This window comes from Rhinolophus sinicus, chromosome 16 (genome assembly GCF_057876585.1).
Source record: "Rhinolophus sinicus isolate RSI-liver-muscle chromosome 16, RSI-T2T, whole genome shotgun sequence".
Classification (NCBI taxonomy): Eukaryota; Metazoa; Chordata; class Mammalia; order Chiroptera; family Rhinolophidae; genus Rhinolophus; species Rhinolophus sinicus.
In genome coordinates, this window is record NC_142516.1 from 96,352,665 (window position 1) to 96,374,311 (window position 21,647).

The 21,647-nt window shown below is 38.0% G+C and overlaps 1 protein-coding gene across 4 annotated transcripts in view; it reads left to right on the forward strand.

The window, feature by feature from the left end:
• The window catches only part of SACS (sacsin molecular chaperone), an 83,783-nt gene extending 62,187 nt beyond the window's left edge, over positions 1-21,596 (forward strand). For 3 of the 4 annotated variants that reach the window (XM_019736495.3, XM_074330035.2, XM_019736498.3), the window contains 2 exons: positions 4,761-4,787; positions 8,738-21,596. In XM_019736495.3, the coding sequence (XP_019592054.3) occupies positions 4,761-4,787; positions 8,738-20,295 (11,585 nt within the window). In that variant the 3' untranslated portion in view covers positions 20,296-21,596. The remainder of the gene's footprint in view (positions 1-4,760; positions 4,788-8,737) is intronic. The other variant, XM_019736497.3, reaches the window with a different exon arrangement.
• Positions 21,597-21,647: the final 51 nt, after the last annotated feature.

Here is a 21,647-nt window from a genome sequence, read left to right on the forward strand (position 1 = left end):
CCTTTCACTTGCATCACATTTAAAATCCTGAGATAAATGTTAAGTTACTGCTTTTATTTTCACTCTTTACCTCTACTGCCTCTTTCCCATTAGCAATTAAACGTGTTTCAGTCTTTCTCATTTTGGGGGAAACGAATAAACCTTGACTTTGATTTCCTTTCTTGCGTTCTGTCATAGTTCAGCTTCTAGAAAGAGTGCTGTATACTTATTTTCTATACAGTAGGCCCCATTATCTGCGGTTTCACTGTCTACAGTTTCAGTTACCGTGTGGTTGAGTAGCCGTCTCAGTTACCAGATAGACTGGCAGTATCCCAGTCCGTGTACTCAGATAGCCCTTATTTTACTTAGTGATGGCCCCAAAGCGCAGTAAAGCTTTTTGCTTGCTTTCTTTTTTTCCTTACTTTCTTTGAGTATACTCATGGATCCCAGGCATCCACTATCATGCATGTGTGATCACCTCCGTATCTTCAGTTGCCACCCCAGCCTCACGTGAGGCCGTGTAGTGTAGTGGTTACAAGCCTGGACTTCGTAGTCACACAAATCGGGGGCTCAGACTTGACTCTTCTAGTGTGTGACTTTGAACAAATTACCCAACCTTCCTGAGCCTGTTTCCTCATCAATAACATGCTACTATAGTAACGTCCTTTCATAAGAGTACATTTGAAGTCCTCAAGATTCAATTACATAGAATGCAAGATTGCTTGATTACAAGGTTAATGAAAGAAGAATAAGGGTTGAGTGGAGGATGGCAGGCAATCACAACTTACTAATTGAATTTTATCCAATTTTGCATTATCACAGTAAGGCAGATTATTGCAAAGCTTTCTTGTAATATTGTATTCATAGTAGGCATTACTCTGGAGATCAGATGATATATACATAATATCCTATATAGTTTAACACAATACCTGGCACATAATACATACTGATAAATGGCAGCTGTTATCGTTTTGCACTTGGAGTTCATAAGTATCTCAAAAATCAACGTTTTCACTTGAGTCCTCATCCTCTCCCCAAATCTGTTTCTGCTTTTGGGTGACGCTATTGAGAAAGGCACTCATTATCCACAAAGTTGCTCAGGAATGAATCCCCAATTTTTCTTTGTTCTCCAGTTTCCAGGTTCTGTTGGTTAGATTTTCTGCAGCAGTCCCTTTCTCTCAGTGCGCCGCATGGCCGTGGGTGGGCCCTACGTCTCCATGGCCTGTGCGCTGCTGCCTTTGCGGGGCCCCTCCCACTGCTCGCGCTTCAGCCCATCATGCCGCTCCCCCGTGGAAAGTCTTCCCGTGACACCAATTCTCTCAGTGTCGTGTTCGTGTGGAAGGCTTTCCATGACTGTGAACTTGCCACCTCGTTGGCCGTGACTCAGTGTCCCTCTTCTGTTCTCCCAAGCACTTGCAGATTGGTTAACTCGAGTGCTCCCTTAATCTCCTGAGAGCAGACTCCTGTGAGCTGTGTCACCACCGTGTAGCAGTGCCTACTCCAAGGTGGGTGCTCAGTAAATTTAGTTTTTTACTGAACAAAGGTTTTTTCATATCGGTATTTGTGTCCATGGTGTTCCTTTTGCTTTGAGTACTCTCCTCCCATCCTCCACTTTGCTGACTTTTGTTCATCTTTTAACATTCAGCACGCAAGTCTCCTCCAAAGGCTTTCTTTATCAACTCTCCCCACACTCCCCACCGCCATGCACGTCTGAGGTACATGCCTCTGCTTTGCTCATGGAGCCCAGTACATAGTCCATTTGATCCTCTCTGCCTTAATATAATGATGTGTCTACTGTGCTAGACGATAAAATCCTTGAGAGCTGAGGCAGTCTGTTATTTTCCTTTTGTTTTCCCAGTGCCTGGTTGATAAGTTTGGTTGGACATATTAATGCTTCTGTATGATATATTGGGGGGCAGGGGTACAGAGATGAAAAAGCAAATCTCTGGTATTGTGCCTGTGGTTTAGTTTTTTGTTTTTTGTTTTTCAAATAAGTATCTTCTATTGTCTTATTTTTTCTCCATGGTCATGACATAATAGAGCCTTATTATCATCTTTTGAGAGATGGAGACATTGAAGCTGGAGGATTTGCAGAGTCGGAACTGTGATTCTGTTTTTGTTTTTGTTTCCTATTTCCAGGTCTAGATTATTTCTGTATTAAGTAACTTGAGTAAATGGGTGACTGTAAGAAATTGGGGAATAGTTACAAGAGCCGGTAAATGGGTTTTGGAGGAAATAAACAGAAAAAAAAAAAAAACAGCAGTCCTGTCAGACAAATGTTAGGAATGCCTGATAGGTTGGCACCGAGATCCTAATTATATTTACAATATTTTCATATTACATATGGCCTCATGCCTTGTTCCATTTCATGACCAAAGACTCTTCAATAGACGTTCATTTGAATTTCCCCTGAGTACCAGGTATCGTGGTAGATGGAGATAATACACAGATGAGTTAACTGAAGAAGCCCAGAGCTGTGTGGGGGCAGTAATGTAAAGAATACTGTCATTTAGTATGATTGGTCCTCCTTCAAATCCTGAGAATCGAGTTGGTGCAGGAGGCGGGTGGCACGTCGGGGGACATCACAGAGGAGCTGGCACATGGTCTCTCTCCAGCATTCAGGGGGAGACCGCAGAATTCATGCCTGGAGGGATAGCATATTCACACTGTCCACTTTGAGTCAGCTTCGTGACGGTTTATACTATTCATTACGGGGTAACAGTACCTCATGTGTAGGGAGAAATCCTTAGAAAAAGTAGCAATTTTAGGCCCCAGCCTCAGGAGTTTGGATCAGCAGTTTTCCAGAGATGTTGGTGCAGGATTTGTGCAATGAGAATGTTCTAGGTCATGACTTCCAGCTGCTTGTCACGCCACAGAGCCATGTTTTAGGAAGTCTTTCTCCCTTTCAATCCCACCCCTACCCTCGTTCAAGCGACCATCATGTCTCACCTGGAATGCAGAAGTGACCTCGAAAACCTGCCCACATCCATTCTTGTCTCTGGTTAATACAGGATTATCTTTCTAAAATATTATTTTCCCACTTCTTATCCGAAAAGCTTTCAAAGGCTTCCCCTTTTTCCTTGTGACAAAGGCTAAAATCCTTAACACTTCCTGTGAGGCTCTTCATTATCTGGCTCCGTTTTGTGGGTATTACAGACATGCCTGGTACATGGCAAGGCTACATCCGTGTTTGCTCTTCTGATTATTATTAATAATCTCCTTCATTATTTCCCTTGGTCTTTCTCATGTTTGGGAGGCAGCTTGTTCTTTTCCTCCCTTAGGTGTGGTGCGTGATGTCCTTTGCCAAACCCTTCATTGCACTATCTCGTGTTCATCTTCCCCACAGCCCGTCTGTAGTAACAGTACTGAGCTCCTCGTAGCACGCATACTCTTGTACCTGTTTCATCATTTATAATAATATATCCCGTCAGACTGTGAGACAAAGTCGGGGACCACGTCTGTTTTGTTTCTATGTCTCTGGCACTCAGTCAGTATTGACCAACTGACAAAAGGCCTCTAATGTAATAGGAAGGATGTTAAAGTTAGAAAACTTAAATTCCTTTGGTAAGACCAATGGTCTCTGCATGTGCTGCCAAGTTTAGCCCAAAGCACCCAAGTACACAAACACCTCACAGAATTGTAGAGAGGTACTTGGTCAAATAAATGGCTTGCTTTCGGCAGAGGACAGGTTAGATGTTCATGGAGCTGTTCTTTGAAGTTTGTAATTATTGGTGGTTACCATAAGCAAGTGGTGGAAATACAGGATAAAATCTCCTTTTCTTTATCATAAAGTCAGAATTAATGAATTAATTGTATACTTTGTAGAGGTACTCCAAAACTTTGTAAAAATTAGATGTCTTCCCTTTCTTAATTCTTATCCAGAATATCTGAATATTATATGATGACAGCTTGTACAAGAAACCCTTTGAGAGCTTATCAAATTACTTTATTTCTGTTGTTGAAATGTAATTCACGCATATAAAGTACATTCTCCTTTCTTTACTTTCTTTCTGAACTAAGAGTCCCTACCCTTATGTACTTTGGATTTAGCTTGCATTGAAATGCATCTGTAAGTCTTAAATGTACCGTATTTTGCTGTGTATAATGTACACTTCTTTGCCCAAATTTGTGAGGGAAAAATAAGTATGCACATTATACATGGGTAGCACTAATTCCATATCTATATATATGTTTTTAATTCTTTTATTTATGCTTATGAGTTAAAAGTGTAACTCTAGAAGTCAATAATGATATATCTGTGCAAAATAATACCATAATCAGCTTTGTTGAACTTACGACCAACTTGCAATGATGAAGAGTTCTTGGCTTTTAATGATGCGTAAATATCGTAAATTTGTTACAGGTACATAAAATTTCTTGTACCCTGTATCTGTTCTTGTGTATTGTAGTTATTTGTTACATAAAATTTCTTGTACCATAATATGTTTAAAAAAATGCTAAAAGTCCTTTATAATACAAAAAATAATACCTAAATGTAAACAAATAAAAATTTGAATTAAAAAATTAACATGAAAAATTTTTTTCCTGAAAGTTTGGGCCAAAAACGTGGGTACGCATTATACACGGGAGCTCATTATACACGGCAAAGTGTGGTATATTCTGCTATGTTTGGAGTTTTGTTTGTGACTTTTCTTTTACATAATGAGTTAAGATACTATAAAACAGTGTTATCTTAAGATACAGAATAATTTTTGTAGCCATCATGTGAAAATTGTGACAATTCTGGTTTTTTTCTAAGAACGGATTTAATTATATTCTAGCACAACAACTTCTCTGGGGATATTCAGGTATGATAACCGACTAAACGTGTTCATTTGTAGCCTGATGTTTTTGTTCATTTGATTCTTTGAATCCTGTTTTTTCATTTACCTAAGTAGCTAGCAATTATGTCAATTTTTTTTTTCTGGTGGTAATAACTACTAAAGGAGAGAGGAAACTATTGATATAGGTATATAGGTGCTTGTAATATATACCACAATAAAGCCATATTTAAATGACTTGGAAACATTCATTTCATTGCACATTTGGTCTCAAATGAAAGAATTATGCTGAAATTGGTACATCAGGCTGTGGTATTTGAAGGGAAATTGTGAGCATGAGCACGCCTCTGTTATATGATGCACATAAATATTGAGGTTAAAAGGACAGCAGGAATCAATTGTGAGGCTGTGACTAGGAAGTGAGAGGACCTTTCGTGGAGCGTAGCTTGGTGTGGACTGTAGCTGAAGCTGGAACTAGCGGGTGGAAAGGAAAGTGGCTGACGCAGCTTTCATTAGGAACAATCAGCTGATTGTTCTTACAATTCCTAGTGTGCCATTTAACTGTCTTTTTTTAAAAAAATAAAATGTTTTTGACTCAATTTATACTGTTTTCCCCCAGTTCATGTTTCATGTGAAAACTTAGAGGATGCAAGATTTGCTTTACATAATTTTTTTATGGTAATTAGTATTTTTGGAGTCAATCTTTTCTTTGAAGTAGGCTATCCTATATTGAAATTCATTTAGAAACTAAGCCATTGTTATACTGGTAATCCATATAAATATTACATTTGGTTTCTACCTTATATTAAAAGTGGCTTAGCAGTCACAGCTACTATTATTATATACCCTTAAATCTTAATCAGTATATCTTACATTTTTAAGATCTAATCAAAGAGGAAAACAAAATCTCGCTAGAAGGGGGCTGCCTAGTGCCCCCCTGCTCTAGGGCTCTGGGTTATATGTGATCTTTCCAGTTAGTGCGACCTATTCAAGATGGAAGCAAGGAAGGCAGCAGTGTCAGTGCTGACTTCTTGAGACGATTTGGTCCCTAGTGCTATTTTGGAACCATCTTGGCTGCTCCATCCACGTTAGAGTGGAAGTTTCTGCTGTCCCTTCCCCCCCTTGCCTGCTCTCCTGCTGCTAGACTTGTGGGGTGCCAAAATCGAGTGCTTCCTGAGTATGCAGCTTTTCCTTCCTTCCTTGGTCGGGTCATTTTCTTTTCCATTTGTCCTTTTTGTTTCTTTGAAGATTTGATTGACTACAGTTTACTGTTTAATTGGACCTTCACTTTATCACATATGTATTTACAAAGAGGTTTGGATATCTCTGCACAGTGGAGCATTGTTAGAACTCAGCCATCAAGGCTGCCGTTGCCCTTTTCTGTACAAGAAAAGTATAAAGAAACAGTTGCTGGACTTACAGCCTCGGGTCATCAGAGTGGTCAGCTGGCTGTGACTCTGAAAAAGTCTGGTCAAGGGTAGTAAACTCCCAGTTAATAAAAGCAATAAGGGCTGAGGTTCTTCGGTTCAGTACGTTTTGAAGTAGACTGAATATCCTGTTTCCATCCATGTTGAACATCTTTCACAAAGTTAGTACTGAACATAAACATCTAACTAAACATAAACAATAGCAACGTAGTGCAGTCATTTAATTGTGGTTCAGCGTGTTGATGTTATTATTTTGGACTGATCTATATAGTAAAGCAAACACTACTCTTAGAAGAGTTATTTCTAAATTAAATAATATTTGATAATAGTTTAGATAAAACCTTCCTGTCTCTAGGAACACTTTCAGCGCTATATAGTTACCTTCTTTTGAGAGTGCTGATAATTTTAAAGGCTAGGCCACAAACACAAGTCACGTATTAAAATGCTATGAATTATTTTCCTGACACTGTTAGAATTGCTCTAGAATTTGAGTGGTTTTCTAACCCAGGACATGAAGACTTTTTTCTGTGTTAGCATTTATATTTTAGGGTTCAAAGCTAAAGGCTTACATACAAAATAAATAAAAATCAGGACTTCAGATTGAATTGACTTATGTACTTAGAATTGTGTCTTACTACATTTTCTCTCTCCTTTATTTTCCGTTCTGTTTTTTTTTTTTTTTCAGTTGAGCATGACTGGTGTGTAAGTCGCATGCTACATGTGGTGTGTGTGTTTTACTGGCATTTTATTTATACATTAATATTGGATAATTTTCCTGAAGGTAGGTATGTGTTTTGTAAATTGCCAAATGCCACGCAAGGATATTGCAGAGGATTACCTACAAAATGCATGTTACGTGGCAGTTATTAACATAGAACATAGTGTGGTGTGTATTTTTTTGTTTTCTGAGTGTTCTGAACTTTAATTTCTAACTTGTTTTGTATCTTTGATACTATATCCTTGCCTTAATTATGATTTGGATATTCTGTTATCGTTCCTTTAATTCAGTAAGCCTTATTTTAGAGCACTATCTTTAAAAATTAATTCTAAAAAGTATATTCTAATGGGACTCACAGACCAAGGAGGCTCTACTAGTCAGACTCCTGACAAGATTTTATGACTTACCCTAAATCGCACAATGTAGAAACTGAAAATATTCAGAATTTAGGTATTGGTAGCTTTGAAAAGTTGTGAAAATGTGCCCTTGTTTAAACTTTTGTGGCAGTAATATTAAAAGGTCTTGTTGCAACAGGAAAGGTAATTTTCCTGGTGAAGGTAAAGTCGTCTTCCTGATGTGTAAGATTGAAATAAGGATGCCCTTACTCGGTAAAATACAATGATATACAAGTGTCAAGGCGTTTGAGGTGCGCCCTTTCTTACATCTTTTTTCAAAATTAGTCTTTTAAGAGTCTAGAAATTGTATGTGCTTAGAAAGAAAATTGAATGTTAGTTTTCCAAAGATTGAATGACATATTTCTCTATATGGACAAATACATACCTATAGGTATATAGTGTTATTTTAAAATTTTGTTCCTATTTGAATTATAAATACTCTGAAACACAAAATGCACTTAGAAATAAAATGTTATTTTCTAAACCAGTGGTTAAAAATCAGCTAAAGCCTTTCTCCGCAGATGAAATCTTACCAGTCTCCTAGTTTATGAAACATCCTGGAAGTGGCGCTGCTGAGTGGTGGAAAACCCCTGCCTTCTCAGCGCTGTCCCTCTGCTCCTTTGCTTGTCCCTGAAGCATTTCTGCAAAAACCCAGGGCTCTGAAGAGCATACTTATTTAATAGGTAGTTAGTTGCTAGCAAAAGCTACTCTGGAAAACTTGGGAATATGCTCCCTACTGCGCCATGTATACAGAGCAGTCTTGAGATCTACAACATCACCCCCTTCTTTTTTCCAGATGAGAGAATTCAAGTCCTAGAAAGATTAAGTGACACCGAACTTACACTTCTAGTTGGTGGTTGAAAGGAAACTATGAAAGTTTCCTTTCTGTCTCATCTTCAGAAAGTGTTGTTCAGCAGAGGCTGAGACTCCAGCCTCTGTGCTTACTTGGTGCCCTTCTTGTTATCCTGTGTAGTCATGTGGCTCCTGGAAACATGAGAAAAGAAATTCATGTTGGGTTTGCTTACAAATCACTTACCCCTAAATAAAATGGTACTTATTTAAACTTTATCCACTTTTCTTTGGTGCTTTTATTTGTGGACAAATAACCACTAAAAATTATTTTTCATGTTGATTCCATTTGTAGAACATTATAGGATAATTTTTAAAACACATGTAAATGCATTTTATGTATTTATTTACGCACTTTCCAGAGAGAATTATTTCTCCCATAGATTATTATAAACATGGATTTCATTCTCTATCATTATTTAAAAATTACTTTAGCCCCGTTATGCTGAATTTTTCCATTTTTACAGTGTACTTAAAACTCTTAAAAGGACTTTCTAATGCTATCTAATTAGCAAGAATAGAAAAATAAATAAGCTGTAGTAGAATTAAATTATATGTATTTATAACATGTCTGTATATGATTTACAGGAAGACCATGTACTCAGCTGCAGCTTTTAAACCCAGAACGATTTGCACGTCTTATCAAAGAAGTAATGAATACATTCTGGCCTGGCAGAGAGTTGATCGTTCAGTGGTATCCATTTGATGAAGACAAAAATCACCCATCTGTTTCATGGCTCAAAATGGTTTGGAAGAATCTCTATATACATTTTGCAGAGGATTTGACTTTATTTGATGAGATGCCACTTATCCCCAGAACTACACTAGAAGAAGGTCAGACATGTGTGGAACTCATTAGACTCAGGATTCCATCGTTAGTCATTTTAGATGACGAATCTGAAGCACAGCTTCCAGAATTTGTAGCTGACATTGTACAGAAACTCGGAGGAATTGTCCTTAAAAAATTAGATGCCTCCATACAACATCCACTGATTAAAAAATACGTTCATTCACCATTGCCAAGTGCTGTTTTGCAGATAATGGAGAAGATGCCATTGCAGAAATTGTGTAGTCAAATAGCTTCGCTACTTCCAACGCACAAAGATGCCCTGAGGAAATTCTTAGCCAGTTTAACTGATAGCAGTGAAAAGGAGAAAAGAATAATTCAGGAATTGACAATATTCCAGCGAATTAACCATTCATCTGGTCAGGGAATTTCCTCTTACACAAAACTGAAAGGTTGTAAAGTCTTGCACCATACTGCCAAAATTCCGCCAGCTCTGCGACTTTCTATTTCAGTGATAGACAGTAGTGACGAAGCCACCATCCGCTTGGCAAACATGTTGAAAATAGAGAAGTTAAAGACCACTAGTTGCTTAAAGCTTGTTTTAAAAGATATTGAAAATGCGTTTTATTCACATGACGAGATAACACACCTTATGTCATGGATCCTTGAGAATCTAGCCTCTCTTAAAAATGAGAATCCAAATGTGCTTGATTGGTTAATGCCATTAAAATTCATTCAGATTTCACAGGAACGGATGGTATCAGCCAGTGAACTCTTTGATCCTGATATAGAAGTACTAAAGGACCTCTTTTATAGTGAAGAAGAAGCTTGCTTCCCACCTTCTGTTTTTACCTCACCAGATATTCTTCACTCTTTAAGACAGATTGGTTTAAAAAACGAAGCCAGTCTCAAAGAGAAAGATATCGTGCAAGTGGCAAAAAAAATTGAAGCCTTACAGGTTAGTTCTTGTCCAAATCAGGATGTTCTTCTCAAGAAAGCCAAAACGCTCTTACTGGTTTTAAATAAGAATCATACCCTGTTGCAGTCATCTGAAGGAAAGATGACGTTGAAAAAAATCAAATGGGTTCCGGCTTGCAAGGAAAGGCCTCCAAATTATCCAGGCTCTTTGGTTTGGAAAGGAGACCTCTGTAACCTTTGTGCACCACCGGATATGTGTGATGCAGCCCACGCAGTGCTCGTTGGCTCAGCACTTCCTCTTGTTGAAAGTGTCCATATAAACTTGGAAAAAGCTTTAGGCATCTTCACAAAGCCTAGCATCAATGCTGTCTTGAAACACTTTAAAATTGTCGTTGATTGGTATACTTCAAAAACTTTTAGTGATGAAGACTACTATCAATTCCAACATATTTTGCTTGAAATTTATGGATTCATGCATGATAATTTAAATGAAGGGAAAGATGCTTTCAGAGCCTTAAAATTTCCATGGGTTTGGACTGGCAAAAAATTTTGTCCCCTCACCCAAGCTGTGATAAAACCATTCCATGATCTTGACCTTCAGCCTTATTTGCATAGTGTGCCTAAAACCATGGCAAGGTTCCACCAATTGTTTAAGGTCTGTGGCTCAATAGAAGAGTTGACATCAGATCATATTTCCATGGTCATTCAGAAGGTATATCTCAAAGGCGATCAAGACCTCAGTGAACAGGAAAGCAAACAAAATCTTCATCTTATGTTGAATATTATCAGATGGTTATATAGCAATCAGATTCCAGTAAGCCCCAACACACCCGTTCCTATACATCATAGCAGAAACCCTTCTAAACTTATCATGAAGCCAATTCATGAATGCTGTTACTGTGACATCAAAGTTGATGACCTTAATGACTTACTGGAAGATTCAGTGGAACCAATCATTTTGGTGCATGAGGACATACCCATGAAAACTGCAGAATGGCTGAAAGTTCCATGTCTGAGTACAAGATTGATCAATCCTGAAAACATGGGATTTGAGCAGTCAGGACAAAGAGAACCACTTACTGTAAGAATTAAAAATATTCTGGAAGAATATCCTTCAGTGTCAGATATTTTTAAAGAACTACTTCAAAATGCTGATGATGCAAATGCCACAGAATGCAGTTTCATGATTGATATGAGAAGAAATATGGACATTAGAGAGAATCTCCTGGACCCAGGGATGGCAGCTTGTCATGGACCCGCTTTGTGGTCATTCAATAATTCTGAATTCTCAGATTCAGATTTTGTGAACATAACTAGGTTAGGGGAATCTTTAAAAAGAGGAGAAGTTGACAAAGTTGGAAAGTTTGGTCTTGGATTTAATTCTGTGTACCATATCACCGACATTCCCATCATTATGAGTCGAGAATTCATGATAATGTTCGATCCAAACATCAACCACATCAGTAAACACATTAAAGACAAATCTAATCCTGGGATCAAAATTAATTGGAGTAAGCAACAGAAAAGACTTAGGAAATTTCCTAATCAGTTCAAACCATTTATAGACGTGTTTGGCTGTCAGTTACCTTTGACTGTAGAAACCCCGTACAGCTACAATGGGACTCTTTTCCGACTGTCCTTCAGAACTCAACAAGAAGCGAAAGTGAGTGAAGTTAGTAGTGTCTGCTATAATACAGCAGATATTTACTCGCTGGTGGATGAATTTAGTCTCTGTGGACACAGGCTTATCATTTTCACTCAGAGTGTGAACTCAATGTATTTGAAGTACTTGAAAATCGAGGAGAGCAATCCCAGCTTAGCGCAAGATACAGTAATAATTAAAAAAAAATTCTGCTCCTCGAAAGCATTGAATGCCCCTGTCTTGAGTGTTTTAAAAGAAGCCGCAGGGCTCATGAAGACTTGCAGCGGTAGTCATAAAAAGCTTCCTGCTGATGCACCAAAGTCATCTTGTGTTCTTCAGATCACAGTTGAAGAATTTCACCACGTGTTCAGAAGGATTGCAGATTTACAGTCGCCACTCTTTAGAGGTCCAGATGACGACCCAGCTGCTCTCTTTGAAATGGCTAAGTCTGGCCAATCAAAGAAACCATCAGATGAGTTGCCACAAAAAACAATAGAATGCACCACGTGGCTTATATGCACCTGCATGGATACAGGAGAGGCTCTCAAGTTTTCCCTGAGTGAAAGTGGAAGAAGACTAGGACTGGTTCCTTGTGGGGCAGTAGGCGTTCTGCTGTCTGAAATCCAGGACCAGAAGTGGGCTGTGAAGCCACACATTGGAGAGGTGTTTTGCTATTTACCTTTACGCATAAAAACAGGATTGCCAGTTCACATCAATGGGTGCTTTGCTGTTACTTCAAATAGGAAAGAAATCTGGAAGACAGATACAAAAGGACGATGGAATAACACCTTCATGAGACACGTCATTGTGAAAGCTTACTTAGAGGCCCTCAATGTCCTCCGTGACCTGGCCATCAGTGGGGAGCTCATGGATTATACTTACTATGCAGTGTGGCCTGATCCTGATTTAGTTCACGATGATTTTTCTGTAATTTGTCAAGGATTTTATGAAGATATAGCCCATGGAAAAGGGAAAGAACTGACCAGAGTCTTCTCTGATGGATCTACGTGGGTTTCCATGAAGAATGTGAGATTTCTAGATGACTCTATTCTTAAAAGAAGAGATGTTGGTCCAGCAGCCTTCAAGATATTTTTGAAATACCTCAAGAAGACTGGGTCCAAAAACCTTTGTGCTGTTGAACTTCCTTCTTCAGTGAAGTTAGGATTTGAAGAAGCTGGCTGCAAACAGATACTGCTTGAAAATACATTTTCAGAGAAACAGTTCTTTTCAGAAGTGTTTTTTCCTAATATTCAAGAAATTGAAGCCGAACTCAGAGATCCTTTAATGAATTTTGTTCTAAATGAAAAAGTCGATGAATTCTCAGGAATTCTTCGTGTGACTCCATGTATTCCTTGCTCTTCGGAGGGGCATCCTCTGGTTTTACCGTCAAGATTAATTCACCCTGAAGGACGAGTTGCAAAGTTATTTGACACTAAAGATGGACGATTTCCTTATGGTTCTACTCAGGATTATCTCCATCCTATTATTTTGATTAAACTAGTTCAGTTAGGCATGGCAAAAGATGATATTTTATGGGATGACATGCTTGAACGTGCAGAGTCAGTAGCTGAAATTAATAAAAGTGATCATGCTGCTGCTTGTCTGAGGAGTAGTATCCTGTTAAGTCTTATTGATGAAAAATTAAAAATAAGGGATCCTAGAGCAAAGGATTTTGCTGCCAAGTACCAAACAATCCCCTTCCTTCCATTTCTAACAAAACCAGCAGGTTTTCCTTTGGACTGGAAAGGCAACAGTTTTAAACCTGAAACCATGTTTGCAGCAACTGACCTCTATACAGCTGAGCATCAAGATGTAGTTTGTCTTTTGCAGCCAATTCTAAATGAAAACTCGCATTCCTTCAGAGGCTGTGGTTCTGTGCCATTGGCTGTTAAAGAGTTTTTGGGATTACTAAGGAAGCCAACAGCTGATCTGGTTGTAAACCAGTTGAAAGAGGTTGCAAAATCAGTTGATGATGGAATTACATTGTACCAGGAGAATATCACAAATGCTTGCTACAAATACCTTCATGAAGCAATGATGCAAAATGAAATCACTAAGCTATCAATTGTTGAAAAGTTAAAGCCCTTTAGCTTCATCCTAGTTGAGAATGCCTATGTTGACTCAGAAAAAGTTTCTTTTCATTTGAATTTTGAAGCAGCACCATACCTTTATCAGTTGCCTAATAAATATAAAAATAATTTCCGTGAACTTTTTGAAAGTGTGGGTGTAAGGCAGTCATTTACTGTTGAAGATTTTGCCCTTGTTTTGGAATCTATTGATCAAGAAAGAGGAACAAAGCAAATAACAGAAGAGAATTTTCAGCTTTGCCGGCGGATAATTAGTGAAGGAATATGGAGTCTCATTAGAGAAAAGAAACAAGAATTTTGTGAGAAAAATTATGGCAAAATATTATTGCCAGATACTAATCTTAAGCTTCTCCCTGCGAAATCTTTGTGCTACAATGACTGTCCCTGGATAAAAGTGAAGGATACCACTGTAAAATATTGTCATGCTGATATACCCAGGGAAGTGGCTGTAAAACTCGGAGCAGTACCAAAGCGACATAAAGCCTTAGAAAGATATGCATCCAACATCTGTTTTACAACACTTGGCACTGAATTTGGACAGAAAGAAAAACTGACTAGCAGAATCAAGAGTATCCTTAATGCCTATCCCTCAGAAAAAGAAATGTTGAAAGAACTTCTTCAAAATGCTGATGATGCAAAGGCCACAGAAATCTGTTTTGTGTTTGATCCTAGACAGCATCCAGTGGATAGAATATTTGACGATAAGTGGGCCCCACTGCAGGGGCCAGCACTTTGTGTGTATAACAACCAACCTTTTACAGAAGATGATGTCAGAGGAATTCAGAATCTTGGAAAAGGCACCAAAGAAGGAAATCCTTATAAAACGGGACAATATGGAATAGGATTCAATTCTGTGTATCATATTACAGACTGCCCTTCTTTTATTTCTGGCAATGACATCCTGTGTATTTTTGATCCTCATGCCAGATATGCACCAGGAGCCACATCCATTAGTCCTGGTCGCATGTTTAGAGATTTGGATGCAGATTTTAGGACTCAGTTCTCAGATGTCCTGGATCTTTATTTGGGAACCCACTTTAAACTGGATAATTGCACAATGTTCAGATTTCCGCTTCGGAATGCAGAAATGGCAAAAGTTTCAGAAATCTCATCAGTTCCATCATCAGACAGAATGGTCCAGAATCTTTTGGACAAACTGCGGTCAGATGGGGCAGAACTTTTAATGTTTCTTAATCACATGGAAAAAATTTCTATTTGTGAAATAGATAAAACTACCGGAGCACTAAATGTGCTGTATTCTGTAAAGGGCAAAATCACTGATGGAGATAGACTGAAAAGGAAACAATTTCATGCATCCGTAATTGACAGTGTCACTAAAAAAAGGCAGCTCAAAGATATACCTGTTCAACAGATCACCTATACTATGGATACTGAGGACTCTGAAGGAAATCTTACCACATGGCTACTTTGTAATAGATCAGGTTTTTCAAGTATGGAAAAAGTATCTAAGAGCGTTATATCTGCTCACAAGAACCAAGATATTACTCTCTTCCCACGTGGTGGAGTAGCTGCCTGCATTACTCACAACTATAAAAAACCCCATAGGGCCTTCTGTTTTTTGCCCCTCTCTTTAGAGACAGGATTGCCATTTCATGTGAATGGCCACTTTGCTCTAGATTCAGCCAGAAGAAATCTGTGGCGTGATGATAATGGAGTTGGTGTTCGAAGTGACTGGAATAACAGCTTAATGACGGCATTAATAGCTCCCGCCTATGTCGAATTACTGATCCAGTTAAAAAAGCGGTATTTCCCTGGTTCTGACCCCACATTATCAGTTTTACAGAACACTCCTATTCATGTTGTAAAGGACACCTTAAAGAAGTTTTTATCATTTTTCCCAGTTAACAGGCTTGATCTACAACCAGATTTATATTGTCTAGTGAAAGCGCTTTATAGTTGCATTCATGAAGACATGAAACGTCTTTTACCTGTTGTGCGGGCTCCAAATATCGATGGCTCTGATTTGCACTCTGCAGTTATAATTACTTGGATTAATATGTCTACTTCCAATAAAACTAGACCATTTTTTGACAATTTACTACAAGATGAATTACAACACCTTAAAAATGCAGATTATAATATCACAACACGGAAAACAGTTGCAGAGAATGTCTATAGACTAAAGCACCTACTTTTAGAAATTGGCTTCAACTTGGTTTATAACTGTGATGAAACTGCTAATCTGTACCACTGTCTTATAGATGCAGATATTCCTGTTAGTTATGTAACTCCTGCTGATGTTAGATATTTTTTAATGACATTTTCCTCTCCTGATACTAATTGCCATATTGGGAAGCTGCCTTGTCGTCTCCAGCAGACTAACCTGAAACTTTTTCATAGTTTAAAACTTTTAGTTGATTATTGTTTTAAGGATGCCGAAGAAAATGAGATGGAAGTGGAGGGACTGCCCCTTCTCATTACACTGGACAGTGTTTTGCAAACTTTTGATGCAAAAAGACCCAAGTTTCTAACAACATACCATGAATTGATTCCATCTCGCAAAGACTTGTTCATGAATACATTATATTTGAAATACAGTAATATTTTATTGAACTGCAAAGTTGCAAAAGTGTTTGACATTTCCAGCTTTGCTGATTTGTTGTCCTCTGTATTGCCTCGTGAATATAAGACCAAAAATTGTACAAAGTGGAAAGACAATTTTGCAAGTGAGTCTTGGCTTAAGAATGCATGGCATTTTATCAGTGAGTCTGTGAATGTGAAAGAAGATCAAGAAGAAACAAAACCAACATTTGACATCGTTGTTGATACCCTGAAAGACTGGGCATTGCTTCCGGGAACGAAGTTCACTGTTTCGTCCAATCAGCTTGTAGTTCCTGAAGGGGATGTTCTGCTTCCCCTAAGCCTCATGCACATTGCAGTTTTTCCAAATGCCCAAAGTGATAAAGTTTTTCATGCTCTCATGAAAGCTGGCTGTATTCAGCTTGCTTTGAACAAAATATGCTCCAAAGACAGTGCATTTGTTCCTTTGTTGTCATGTCACACAGCAAACATTGAAAGCCCCACAAGCATTTTGAGGGCTGTACATTATATGGTCCAAACTTCAACATTTAGAACTGAAAAGCTAGTAGAAAATGACTTTGAGGCACTTTTGATGTATTTCAACTGCAATTTGAGTCACTTGATGTCCCAAGATGACATAAAAATTTTAAAGTCTCTTCCATGCTACAAATCCATCAGTGGTCGCTACATAAGCATTGCAAAATTTGGAACGTGCTATGTACTTACAAAAAGTATTCCTTCAGCTGAAGTGGAAAAATGGACACAATCGTCATCATCGGCATTTCTTGAAGAAAAAATACACTTAAAAGAACTATATGAGGTAGTTGGTTGTGAACCTGTCGATGAGCTTGAGGTATATTTGAAACACCTCTTACCAAAAATTGAAAATCTCTCGTATGATGCAAAATTAGAACATTTGATCTATCTGAAGAATAGATTATCAAGTATTGAGGAATTGTCAGAAATCAAGGAACAACTCTTTGAAAAACTGGAAAGTTTATTGATAATCTATGATGCTAACAATCGACTGAAGCAAGCAAAGCATTTCTATGATCGAACTGTGAGAGTTTTTGAAGTTATGCTTCCTGAAAAATTGTTTATTCCTAAGGACTTCTTTAAAAAATTGGAACAACTTATAAAACCCAAAAATCAAGTTGCATTTATGACCTCTTGGGTGGAATTCTTAAGAAATATTGGGCTAAAGTACATACTTTCTCAGCAGCAGTTGTTACAGTTTGCTAAGGAAATCAGTGTGAGAGCTAATACAGAAAACTGGTCTAAAGAAACATTGCAAAATACAGTTGATATCCTTCTCCATCATATATTCCAAGATCGAATGGATTTATTATCTGGAAATTTTCTGAAAGAACTCTCTTTAATACCATTCTTATGTCCTGAGCGGGCCCCTGCAGAATTTATTAGATTTCATCCTCAATATCAAGAGGTAAATGGAACACTTCCTCTCATAAAGTTCAATGGCGCACAAGTAAATCCAAAATTCAAGCAGTGTGATGTGGTCCAGCTGTTATGGACATCCTGTCCCATTCTTCCAGAGAAAGCCACACCCTTGAGTATCAAAGAACAAGAAGGTAGTGACCTTGGTCCACAAGAACAGCTTGAACAAGTCTTAAGTATGCTTAATGTAAACCTGGATCCCCCTCTTGACAAGGTTATTAATAACTGCAGAAACATATGCAACATAACAACTTTGGATGAAGAAATGGTGAAAACGAGAGCAAAGGTCTTAAGGAGCATATATGAATTTCTCAGTGCAGAAAAACGGGAGTTTCGTTTTCAGCTGCGGGGGGTTGCTTTTGTGATGGTAGAAGATGGCTGGAAACTTCTGAAGCCTGAAGAGGTAGTGATAAACCTGGAATATGAATCTGATTTTAAACCTTATTTGTACAAGCTACCCTTAGAACTTGGCACCTTTCATCAGTTGTTCAAACATTTAGGCACTGAAGATGTTATTTCAACTAAACAATATGTTGAAGTGTTGAGCCGGATATTCAAAAGTTCTGAAGGAAAACAGTTAGATCCTAATGAAATGCGTACAGTTAAGAGAGTAGTGTCTGGCTTGTTCAAGAGTCTGCAAAACGATTCCGTGAAGGTGAGGAGTGATCTTGAGAATGTCCGCGACCTTGCACTTTACCTTCCAAGTCAGGATGGTAGATTAGTGAAGTCCAGCATCTTAGTGTTTGATGATGCACCACATTACAAAAGTAGAATCCAGGGGAATATTGGTGTGCAAATGCTGGTTGATCTTAGCCAATGCTACTTAGGGAAAGACCACGGATTTCATACGAAGCTGATAATGCTCTTTCCTCAAAAACTCAGGCCTCGTTTATTGAGCAGTATACTTGAAGAGCAGTTAGATGAAGAGACTCCCAAGGTTTGTCAGTTTGGAGCATTGTGTTCTCTCCAGGGAAGACTGCAGTTACTCTTGTCTTCTGAACAGTTCATTACAGGACTGATTAGAATTATGAAGCATGAAAATGATAATGCTTTCCTGGCCAATGAAGAAAAAGCCGTAAGACTTTGCAAAGCCCTAAGAGAAGGATTAAAAGTGTCCTGTTTTGAAAAGCTGCAAACAACATTAAGAGTTAAAGGTTTTAATCCCATTCCCCACAGTAAAAGTGAAACTTTTGCTTTTTTGAAGAGATTTGGTAATGCAGTCATCCTGCTCTACATACAGCATTCAGACAGTAAAGACATTAATTTCCTACTAGCATTAGCAATGACACTTAAATCAGCAACTGACAATTTGATTTCTGACACTTCATACTTAATTGCTATGCTGGGATGCAATGATATTTACAGAATCAGTGAGAAACTTGACAGTTTAGGAGTGAAATATGACTCTTCAGAACCATCAAAACTTGAACTTCCAATGCCCGGCACGCCAATACCTGCTGAAATTCATTATACTCTGCTTATGGATCCGATGAATGTTTTCTACCCAGGAGAATATGTTGGGTACCTTGTTGATGCTGAGGGTGGTGATATCTATGGGTCCTACCAGCCAACGTATACATATGCAATTATTGTACAAGAAGTTGAAAGAGAAGATGCTGACAACTCTAGTTTTCTAGGAAAGATCTATCAGATTGACATTGGTTATAGTGAATATAAAATAGTTAGCTCTCTCGATCTGTATAAGTTTTCAAGGCCTGAGGAAAGCTCTCAAAGCAGAGACAGTGCCCCGTCTACACCAACCAGCCCTACAGAGTTCCTAGCACCTGGTATACGGAGCATTCCTCCTCTTTTCTCTGGTAAAGAGAGCCACAAGACCTCATCTTCGAAACATCATTCCCCCAAAAAGCTTAAGGTGAATTCTTTACCAGAAATTCTAAAAGAAGTGACAGCAGTGGTGGAGCAAGCTTGGAAGCTTCCAGAATCTGAAAGAAAAAAGATTATTAGACGGTTGTATTTGAAATGGCACCCTGACAAAAATCCAGAGAATCATGACATTGCTAATGAAGTTTTCAAACATTTGCAGAATGAAATCAGCAGATTAGAGAAACAGGCTTTTCTCGATCAAAATGCAGACAGAGCCTCAAGGCGGACATTTTCAACATCAGCATCCCGATTTCAGTCAGACAAGTACTCATTTCAGAGATTTTATACTTCATGGAATCAAGAAGCAACAAGCCATAAATCTGAAAGGCAACAGCAAAATAAAGAAAAATGCCCACCTTCGGCTGGACAGACTTACTCTCAAAGGTTCTTTGTTCCTCCCACTTTCAAGACAGTTGGTAATCCAGTTGAAGCACGTAGATGGTTAAGACAAGCCAGAGCCAATTTTTCAGCTGCCAGGAATGATCTTCATAAGAATGCCAATGAATGGGTGTGCTTTAAATGTTACCTTTCTACCAAATTAGCTTTGATTGCTGCTGACTATGCTGTGAGGGGGAAGTCCGATAAAGATGTAAAGCCAACTGCACTTGCACAAAAAATAGAAGAATATAGCCAGCAACTTGAAGGACTGACAAATGATGTCCACACGTTGGAAGCTTACGGCGTTGACAGTTTGAAAACAAGATATCCCGATTTGCTTCCTTTCCCACAGATTCCAAATGACAGGTTCACTTCTGAGGTTGCTATGAGGGTGATGGAATGTACTGCCTGTATCATAATAAAACTTGAAAATTTTATACAACAAAAAGTATGAAAATACTTGAAGAAAAAAAGTAGAGCTAGATCTTGAATGTGTTGTAGCACAACCTTCTTTAAGCTCCGTTGCCTCTTACTTAGGAATTGTGAAGCACATTGCAGATTGTTCGGGAGGAATTTTGGAGTTGTCATGAACATGAATATCAACAGACAACCTTGACCAACTCTAAAAGGAAATTATTTTGAAGACGGTGGTGAACTGCAAAATTGCTAGATGTGTTTGAATGGCTAGGATGGCACGTTACTGAACTGCACTTTATATAACCAAAGCTTAGCAGTTTGTTAAGAGTCTGTACGTGTCTCCAGTTAGGGTGAAGTTAATTTTGTGTTTTTAACATGGTAATTTTGAAGGGGCTAATGAACACTGGACATATCATTGGTTTAAAGAATAAGGGGAGTCTTGGAGTTATATCATTTCTTTAAGTGGATGCTCTTGGATGTGCTGTTTTCTTATCAGCTGGATCTGATTATGAATTTGTTGCAATTTTACATCTTAAATACTCAGTACATTTAAAAAATGGTATCGTATTTTAATCCTGAACATTACTTGATTAAGAGTATGCAGACCGTTCTTAGGGTGCACTGAGTGCACTTTACATCTTTATTTTAAATGTTTTTTACACCTTATGTTTACAAGCTTCCTCTTTCATGAAGATAGCATACAGAAAACTTAAAATGGTGGCAGTTCTTATCACAGATGTTAATATTGCTTCTAAGACCTGCTGACCAAAACAACTGTATCAGTCAGAACATTTGCTTTATGTTTGTTTGTACATATTTTCCACGAATGTTATAATTTATATAGTGTGAACAGGATGCAATCTTTTGTTGTCTAAAGGTGCTGCAGTTAAATCTTCCATCTTTCAACATGGCACTTAGTGGGGCTTTTTGGATTTCACTTTGAAAACATTGAAAAATTGTAAAATCATGGTGACAATAACCAGTAGTTTATAAAAGAGGAATTATCAGCGTGTATTTTCTCCATGAATGAATTCAGAACTGAAGTTTAATTTTCATCATGTTTGAATGTCCTACCATAGGTATTTAACATATTTCTTTTGTAGAATGTAAAAGAAAGGTAATGACAATTAGTTTATATAAGTATGCTGGCTGTAAATGATGCTCAGTATAATATTTTATGCAATTAAGGGCTTATGGAACATATTAAAACTTTTTTACTTTTATTGGTAATAAGGAATGTTTGCACCTCCACTATTCTATTGCTTCTGGATGTGAAGCCGTGTGATTATTTCTGCTATTAAGTGCCATAATTTTAATAAAGCAAATGTACATATGAAATCATTGTAACTGGTATTTCCTGAGAAATAGTTCACTGAAAATCAAGCTTAA